General features: G+C 55.5%; 1 protein-coding gene across 1 annotated transcript; it reads left to right on the top strand.

The window, feature by feature from the left end:
• The first annotated feature begins 2,648 nt into the window (after positions 1–2,648).
• On the top strand, positions 2,649–8,598 carry Lypd8 (LY6/PLAUR domain containing 8). The gene is made up of 5 exons (XM_048786943.1): positions 2,649–2,838; positions 3,207–3,326; positions 4,601–4,759; positions 5,865–6,002; positions 7,998–8,598. Exons 1-5 carry the CDS (start codon positions 2,667–2,669, stop codon positions 8,213–8,215), a joined length of 807 nt encoding a protein of 268 aa, XP_048642900.1. The 5' UTR covers positions 2,649–2,666; the 3' UTR covers positions 8,216–8,598.
• The last annotated feature ends 537 nt before the right edge of the window (positions 8,599–9,135 follow it).

Genomic DNA, 9,135 nt, shown 5'->3' with positions numbered 1-9,135 from the left:
AAGCCTTGGAGAAAGTCACTTCCAATTCGGGAGGCTGTGGAGAGGACACTGAGGGCTGGTGTAGAGAGGGTAAGTGTCACATCCTGGTGGCTGGGCGGTGCAACCTGTCAGCCTGAGCCCTGGTGAGGCCCCTCCCAGCAGGCAGCTGTGCTCTGCCATATAAGACCCATTCCCACACCTGCTCCAGCCCTCTGCCAGGATCTTCCTTCCTCAGGACAGTGTCCAGCCCAGACCCAGCAGGTGAGCCCCTGCCTCAGCCTGGGAGGAGCTGAAACCAGAGGAGAGCACCCAGGGCCAGCTCAGGTCGCCTGCAGGGGCACCAGGACAATTGTGGCAGCAGGGCCCCTGCTGCTGCTTTCTGAGCAGAGGGAAGGCTGGAGTGGAGGGCGGGCCTGGGCCAGGAGTGTAGTGGCTCGCAGTCGGCTCTCTGTTCTCTGTGTGGCTCTGAATCTTCAGAACCTCTGGGCTCCGGCTTCCTGCAAGATGAGCGCAGTGTGGCAGGAACTTGCCGGACTTTTGAAGATTTGGTGGCAGAACTTCACGGGCAGGAAGAGATTTCTGGGGGTGGACAGAGGCTGCTGCTTCTCAGGCCCACCCAGGCCCTGCCTTGGCCTCCAGCCTCCCTGCTCCCTCTCACTCACAGGGAGGCTAGCAGGCCCTGGGTCCCCCTGGGGTCAGCTGCAGGCTCTGCCTCTGCTGTGTGCTGGACATTTGGGACCCTCTGGCCTCTGTCCCTTCCCTCTGGTGGTGGTCGGTCTGTGCCATATGCTGAGCCTTTCATGTTCTCACTGTGGCTGCTCTCATGTCTCTTCCCTCCCCTCCTCCTCCCCAGGAGGCCCACCAGGACCTCTCCCTGCCCACATCTGGAGGAGTGTCCCTAAGTAAGGAAATGCAGGGTCCAGCACACAGCCCCGTGCCTGGTGCCCTGCTTGGCCTTCCCCTGGATCTCTAAACAGTGGACACTGAGGAAATGTGCCCCCATGGGCTATTTCCCCTTCCTTTTCACCAACCCCGACTAAGTCGGGTGAGGACCACAGTGTGTGTGTGGGGGTGTGGTGCAGGTGACAGCGGGGTTGTGCTGTGTGCTGGGCTCCTAGGGTTGCAGGGCCATAGCTCTTGGGTGAAGGTTGGTCCCTCCTCAGTAAGTGCCAGCTCTCATGGTGTGGCATTGTTGGGGCTGGGGGACCTGGGAGGGAGTCCTGGCCTTGGCCCTGAGCTGGCTGCGCTTGGCAGCTTCCTCAGTCCTTGGACAGCCATGGTGATGGCCACTGTCCAGGAGGACTTGAAATGATGGAGAGCTCCATCTATGCCCTGGCCAGGGTGGTGGCCTTTTCCATGGGCTGCTGAGCATTGGAGATGTGGCTCTGAGAAAGGGGACGCTCATTTGACCTGACCTCAGGAGTTGGCTCAGGAGCCAGCGTGGCCTGCGGCTACCATGAGAGGGCCAGCGAAGTGACGGGGGGTGGGGGGTGTGGGGGTGTGGGGGGGCTTGCTCTGTGTGAATGACGGGCCAGGGGAAACCCCAGAGCTCTGACTTGGGATCCTAGTGACGACAGCTGAACTTAGCCATCCTCCAGGCTCTCATCAGACACTTGCAGGAACAAACCAAGGTGCAGAGGGTCGAGTGACACAGGATGCAGAGTGCTGGAGCCTCCACTCTAGTCCTAAGGTCACAGGCGCCCAGGTGCTGACTCAGTACTGCCATCTAGTGGATGGCAGGTGGAGTGACGGTGAGGGGCCAGGTTGCACCCCAGCTCTGACACCACTCAGGTGTGACCCCTTAGTGTGAGAGCATTGTTTTCCAGGTCCCCAGGCGCTAGTAATAGTGGCTGCCTGCTGGGTGCGGGGAGTGAATTACCCAGAGTCCTACGTTGAAGGGCTTGGGATAGAGTGGCTGCTCATCTGCATCAGGGTGGCAGTGGCAGCCTCAGGAAAGCCCCAGGGGTAAGCATGGATGCAAGGAGACGCTGGCTCTGGGAGGGCGGGGACATGGGACTCCAGCACAGCTCTTCTCCGTGGTACTTGCTGCAGTTTGGGTCCTCAAAGTCCCCTGGAGTCCCATGTACTGAAGGCTTGGTTGCCAGTCTGGAGACCCAGGTGGGGGAGCCTGTGGGAGCCGGGGCTGCGTGGGCAGAAGGTAGGTCATGGGGGTAGCCCTCAAAGGAGGTGTTGGACCTGAGCTCCTTCTGACTTTCCTTTGTGTTTCCTGCCTACCTTGAAGGGAACAAACCTCCTCTGTCACACGCTTCTGCCATGATGTCCTGTGTCACCAGAAGCCCAAAGCAACAGGTCCAAGTGATCGTGGACTGAAACCTCTGAAACCATGAGCCCAAATAAACCTTTCCTACTCATAAGTTGATTCCTCAGGTATTTTATCACAGCCGTGGAAACTAACTGACACAGATCTTATCCTCAGTGGGACTGGAAACTGGCTTATGTTTCCCGCTTTGGACCTGAGGTGGCTCCACAGGATGGGCCCAGGCTTTTCATTCTGCACATAGATGCTTCTGCAAGATTTGTGCTACGCCCTTGTTTTCTGAATCTTGAAATCCTGGAGAGGCATCTGCACTGAAAGCGTGGACTCTAAGTCACAGCTGTGTGCTCCTGGAACAGGACTCTGATTCTTTCTGTCACAAATATGGAGCACGTATGGGACTTGTTAGAGCATGATAAAACCTCTTGGGGATGACAGAAATTTCTCCAAGCCCCTGAGTCGGCTCTCTTTGTGTCCTTCAGGCTTCACCCCTGGTGGCCCACCCTTGGGAAAGGTCAGCATCAGCACCATGAAAGTTACCCTCACGGCTGCCATCTTCGCAGCTCTTGTAACTGCCACTGCAGGTGAGAGGACCGCAAGGCTTCTTTGAGGAAGAAGGCCCTTCATCTATTTGGCCTGGACCTTCTTGGTCTTTTGCTCAGGGGACCTCTCACACAGCCTCTGGTGTCCAAGTGTGGTCAGTGGAGAGCAGGGGACCTGGTCCTTGTACCCTGCATTCAAAAGGGCCCCTCTGTGTCATCGATTAAGTTGGGGCTTCCTTTTGGGGATCAGTGGGGAAAAACTAATGGGTGTGTCTCCATCTCACAGTAGCAGGTGTGGAGGTACCCACGGGGCAGGGCCGCCAGCCCGTCTACATCCTCTACTGTGCCCAGAGTATGCTCTATCCATGTCTACTGAATTTTGACTGACGTTGGGTACTTTGTGTCTCCAGAATCCCTGAGTTGTATGCAGTGTAGCTCGTGGTCAGGAGCCTGTGCCAATGAGAACGCCACAGAGTGTACTTCAGGAGCTGACACCAGCTGCGTGAGTTCCTCGGCCAGCTTCTCTCTAGGTGAGCAGCGGGTCCGTCTGTGTGGCCCTCAGCTCTGGGGCTTGCTCGGGGCTGGAGCTGAAGAGGAAGAAGGAGGTCCAGGTGGGGCTGGGTGAGCAGGGAGACAGGGTCGAGGTGGCTTCAGGGCAGGCAGCACGGGCTGAGCTGGGCAGCAGTCAGATGGGAACATGGGCGGAGCCAGCACAGATAAGCCTGCATGTCACAGAGAGGCCACTGTGACGGGGACTCCCTCCAGGCCACAGCAGTGTGTGCTGAAGAGAGGCGATTAGTCACACAAGGAGGCAGACGGCTTGCCCCAGGTAAATGCAGCTCCTGCAACCCTTGGTTTCCTTCTCTTCTAACAAACACCCCTCCCTCAGGCCTTGCTCAGCAGGCACCTTGACTGTTGTTCCCCACTCAGAGCAATGGAGGACGGGAGAGCCCTCGCACCTGCCCCATGTCAGCAGCTGTCAGCCTCCCTGTGCCTTGCCACTGTATTCTGAAGTGTGTGCGTGTGTGTGACATGTGTCTCTGTGACCGTAAGCTATCTGTCACCTGCCATTTCCCTCATGAGTATCCCACTGTCCATCCCTGATAAGACTTATAAGGTATGATTGCTGTATCATAATCACACCAGGAGATTAGCTGTGATCCCTTAATCTCCTCTAACCCCGAGCCTGGTACACTTTCTCAGCTGTCTCAGAGATGCCATGTGCGGTGAGCAGGCGTTAGAACGAGGACCCCCAGCCCACACTGAGATCCTCCCTCAGACCTGTTCTGTGGGTCTTGCTTTATGACGCTCCCCTCAGTTTTGTTGGGTCCCCTTGGTTGTTGGGGGAAGGGCCTGCTCCCTGTGGCTAAGTGCTTAATTGTGAACAGTACTTAATTGTAATTAATCTAGATTCACCATCAGTCCTGCACGGAGCCAGGGCTGCCTTGTTGGACAGCTGTGGTCAGAGGCCGCTAGACTCAATTCAGGTTCTGAGCAGGGACACAGGCAGTGCTGTGGTGTCAGGGCCCCAAACTCACCACATCTGCTTCCTTGGCTTTATGGGGGTTGAGACTGACAGGTGGCCTGGGTTACCAGCACCCCCCATCTCCAGGCCTCTCTCAGCCTCTGCCTGTGTTCAGCTGGCCTCTCTGGGGCTCCTGGTCAGTCAGGGCAGTGCCTGAGGGGAGCCTCCAGACCTCCAGATGCACTGAGCTGGGGTAGCGGCTTGTGCTTCTGCAGTGGCTGTTGGGAGCCTCGCTGGAGCCTCTGGGCCCTGGTGATGGCCGTGCTTGCCTCTGTGCAGGAGAATTCCTCAGGCTGTACCAGGACATGTCCTGCTCAGGACAGAACTGCACGCAGGAGCTGGATCCCTTCACTGTCCACGTGGCTTCTGGGAAGCACGTCCACTTCGCCAGCCAGTGCTGCCAAGGACAGCCCTGCGGAAATGACAGCGATGTCCTGGGTGTGTGCTGGCCTGGGCTGCTGCCCGCCTCCTACTCCTGCCCTCTGTGCCCATGCCCCTTCCCCTGGGGGACCTCAAGTCCCAGCACTTCCTGCATCTCTTGGTGACGTTCCCTTCTGACGTACAACAATTACGTGAGGAACCAGTGTGACGAACTGGCCCTGCTACCATGCTGTCCCCCCTCAGTAAGGACAGGTGCTGGGAGCACCCTGATGTGCAAAGGGCAGTGGATATTCCTCGGTAGTTCTCAAACTCAGGGTCTCAGGTCTTCTGTGAAGAAGCTGAGGATCCCAGACTGCTTTTATTTATTTATATTTTATTTATTCACATATTTCTCTTAGAAGTCAAAGGTAAGAAAATACAGAAATCATGTACAATTCACTCAAAAAATAATTAGACAATGACACAATATGGTTTTAGGTAGAAATACTACATTTTACAAAACGAAACTGTTTTGAGGATGGAGTGGTGTCCCTGGGTGTCCTGCAGAGCTCTTAGTTACTGGGGCAGCCGGCTTGGCCGCCTGCTCCAGCTGCTGCTCTGCTGCATCTCTCCCCCCATGGGCTCCGGAAACCCCGTGAGGCTCAGAGGTGCCCTCACAGTGGCCTGCATCTACAGACCCAGGACTCCCGGACCCCAGTTTGAGCACTGCTGACCTAACCAAAGGCCTCCCTATGAAGAGATGAAATGTGGCCCCAGAGGTACAGTTCATGACCACATCACAGAGCCAGTGAACTCAGAGCAGGCCTGGTCTCCGTGCTTCCTTTCCCTCTTATCAGGATGATGAGTCAGGGCCTGCTCCTCTGTTCAGGGCGAGGCTTGACCTCAGACACCTGCTGCCAGGCTCAGTGCAGTTGGCTAGTGTTGCTCTTGGTTGTCGGTGCCACCTTCCTCTTCTCAGTCTATCCCCTGGGTCCTGAAGCTGGTGGCCTGCCAGGGCAGGTGCGTGAGGGCATGGAGTGTGGACACTGCTGAGACCTGTGTCTGGGCCGGGTCCTGAGTCCAGGATCGGGGGCTGCTTATTCTCTTGTGGGTCCCTTCCCCCAGGGCAGGGACACTTTCCATGTGGTCACAGGTCCTTACTAATGGTTCTCACTCTGCCCAGTCCCTGCCCCAGATGACGGGTCCAGCAACACCATGTGCCCTGCTTGCTATGGACTCAACACGACTTCCTGCAGCGAGAAGACCCACAGGTGTAGTTGGGGACAGCAGTGTGTCCAGATAGAGGTGGACTTCACGAATGGTACGTCTAGGAGTCCAAGGTCCTTCATGGATTTGAGCTGAGAGCACATCAGGCCCTGGGTCACCATCCACACAGGGGCTAGGGGGTGGGATGCCTGACGGGGAGCCTTCTGGGGCGCTGAGCCCTCTGTGGTTTCTGCCATCAGAGCCCAGAGCTCCTTCTCCTGTGCCCCCCTCAGGCCTGTCCTCCTGTGACTGTGGTCCAGCCAGGCTCATTAATGGCAGCAGGAAACTCCTCACATTGCTTCTCTTCCTGGTTGCCATTGGTCTGTGGTGTGGATGGGGCCACTTATCTTCCTCTAAAACCTGCACTTCTCCACTCCACTGTAGGGTGTCAGGGCACCAACACCTGAGTATAATTTGACTTCACTTTTTGCCAAATGTCATTTCTAATGCTTGACTGTGATCATGGATTTTTGGCTGGGGTCGAACACCAGACTTATCCTGAGTTTCTTTGTGCTTCTTGTTTCAAATAGAATTTACCTTTTAGAAAACGTTTAGTCACAGCAACATTGAGAGAAGACTGAGATTTCCCATCTACCTCACATGGTCCCCCACTGTCACCTTCCCACAGAGGGCATGCTCCTTACCAGGGATCAACTTGCATTAGCACGTCCTTGTTCCCAATGTCTATAGTGGACATCAGGAGTTTCTCTGAGTACGGACGATGCTGGGGTTTGAACAGGGGTGAATTGACATGTCCATGACCCCACTGCAGTGAGGACAGAGCATTTTCTCTATGTCCCTGGGTCCCAGCCCTGAGACCTCCATCCTTCCCTAGGAGACTATGGTGACTGCCGACCTCTGCTGTCCCTGAAGGTTTCCTTCCCTAGAATGTCCTGTGGCTGGCCACACAGCACGGGGTCTTCTCAGGAGGGCTTTGTTTTCATAGCAGGAGCATTTCAGGCTCTTTTGCTTTGTTTGGGGCTGCTGTTGGCCCCAGGGCCTCACATGTGCTGAAAACACACTCTGCATGGACCTGCAGCCCAGCCAAGGCTCTTTCCCCGCCCGTGACTGGGGGGTTCTGTGCTGCTCTGTTGTGATTTTCCAGCTGGGTGTGGGCAGAGGCTGCAGGGGAAGAACTGTCCCACTGGGGCCCCCAGGGCGTGACTGAAGTCCAGGCCAGCCAGTGTGACAAGGCCCTTATGAACGGAGCTTTTCTTGCTTGCTTGTCCTGCTCAAGATCATGGTTTTTAAAACTCTAGAGTCTTCCTAGCTCATTTTAATACCCACTCCAGCACGATCCTCGCTGTAAAACAGCCATGGGTTGCTTTCCACACTGGCCTTGGAAGGTTCCCTACTTTTCAGAGAAAGTCAAGAGTCAGCCTTGCTCCCACGCTGTGGCCCTGCTCTGATAAGAAGCCCCTCCACGTCCCTGAGACCCTCCATCCTGAGAGCTGCTCTTCTCCCAGGGTGTGGAGTTGCAGGTGACGGATCAACAGGGCCACATCGTAATTGTTCAGTAAAAGGTAGCACTACTGTGGCCACATCTTATATGCAAATGTCCTCGACCTTATTTCTGGAATCTAAATCTCCAACATGGAAAAGCAATGAGAGCCCTCAGGCTTAGAGTGGAGATGCCACAGTCTCCCTACATCCCTTCCATTGCCTTTTCCCTTTTTTTTTTTTTCCTCAGGGAAACCTCAGGCAGGGAGAGTCAGATCCAGAGAAGGGGGGAGTGAAAGCAAACCCTGGAAGGGAGGGGAGCTCAGGGGACCTTGGGAGTCTGAGCTCTGGCCCTGATGTTGAGGCAGGCTCAGGACAGCTCTCACAGCCTCAGGGTCCTCAGGGTGGGCGGAGGAGGGGTCTGGGCCCCTGAGGTTCACCATTCCTGTTCCCTTTCTCTTTCTGCCCTTGACTCTGACTCCTCCCTGCTGCGTGGGGCCAGGGACAGACCAGCTGCAGGTCGAAGCTGCCAGCAGCAGACAGGAGTCAAGAGCAGGGCAGATGCGGGGAGTGGAGGGGTGGTGGACCTGACCGTCCCTTTGCCTCACAGGCCTCGAAGTCCAGCACCTCCTGCTGAAAGGCTGTTCCGACATCAGTAACTCCACCTGTCAGCTCCTGGGCACTGCCAACCAGACAGTCAGGGGAATCGTCTTCCGACAGGTCCAGTGTTCACAAGCCTCCTTAGTCCCCAACACCAGCGGCAGCTTCAAAGCCTCCCTCAGCTCCTGGGTCCTTGGTAGCCTCCTCCTGCTGGGGCTGCTGCTCTGAGGTCCTGGGCCTCTGCCTCACTTGGGGACACGCCCACCCTTCTGTTCTCCTCCCTCTTCCTTTAGCTTAAGTCATAGGGCCTCTGGGTAATGCCAAGGGCCACATTGACCTCCATGATTAAAGCTTTAGTTTATCATCTGCCAAATCCGTCCTGATGCATTATGGGCTGGGGTTGGTTTGAGCACCACTTCCTGCCTCTGAGCTGGAAGCAGAGCTTGCTGTTGAAGTAGGTGCATGTTTGTCTCAGGACCTGGAGTGAAGTGGCACCCCCGTTTCTCCACAGAAAAGTCTTAACTGGGCCTCTCCAGAAATCTTCACCATGGCTGATTTTAGGACTGTCAGCAAAAGAGTCTCTGCGAGAGTCCAATGTAGATAAACTTCCTATTTTCATGTCGCCCTGTTTACTTGGCCACTGGCCGAGAAGATACCAGCACTCCAGGTACTATACTGGATAAGTTTTTCACAAACGTATCCAGTATAGTACTTTGAAGAAATGTGCAACAAGGCCTCTGGCCTTGAGCTGGGCTTCACAGAGATGTCTACATTTTTAAGATATGTTACCAACTGGGCTCCATGATAACAGCTGGCAGGGGGAGGAAAGAAAGGGGAGGAGAAGTTCTCCCCTTCTCAGGTATTGTCCTTGAAGAGTTAACTTGCCCAGAACAATGAAAGAAAAAGCTGCTTTTATGTGAACTTCTGCAGACTGTGAACTTCTGAGCCCCTCCCCTTACATGCTGTGTATAAAACTCTGAAACTCCCTGAACTCGGGGTTCAGGGGATTGACGGATTACAGCAAAAGCTGTGCCCTCTGAACCTGGCTGCAGCCAAATAAAACTGTTTCCTGCTGTCTTCGGTGCCTTGCCTCGTTTGTCCCTACAACAGGAGGATGTCCGTGCTCCTGGTCCATCGTGCTTCTGAGA

Source organism: Marmota marmota, unplaced genomic scaffold (genome assembly GCF_001458135.2).
Source record: "Marmota marmota marmota unplaced genomic scaffold, marMar, whole genome shotgun sequence".
NCBI classification, from domain to species: Eukaryota; Metazoa; Chordata; class Mammalia; order Rodentia; family Sciuridae; genus Marmota; species Marmota marmota.
The sequence above is the reverse complement of the archived record's forward strand: the minus strand, read 5'-3'. Positions and strand labels throughout refer to the sequence as shown.

What these genes read in the sequence shown, in the direction of transcription:
- Lypd8 (XM_048786943.1), top strand. Translation starts at nt 2,667, where the DNA reads ATGATAAAACCTCTTGGGGATGACAGAAATTTCTCCAAGCCCCTGAGT. An exon ending in TCTTGTAACTGCCACTGCAG is followed by an intron (nt 2,839 to 3,206) that starts GTGAGAGGACCG and finishes TTGTGTCTCCAG; the next exon opens with AATCCCTGAGTTGTATGCAG. An exon ending in AGAGGTGGACTTCACGAATG is followed by an intron (nt 6,003 to 7,997) that starts GTACGTCTAGGA and finishes TTTGCCTCACAG; the next exon opens with GCCTCGAAGTCCAGCACCTC.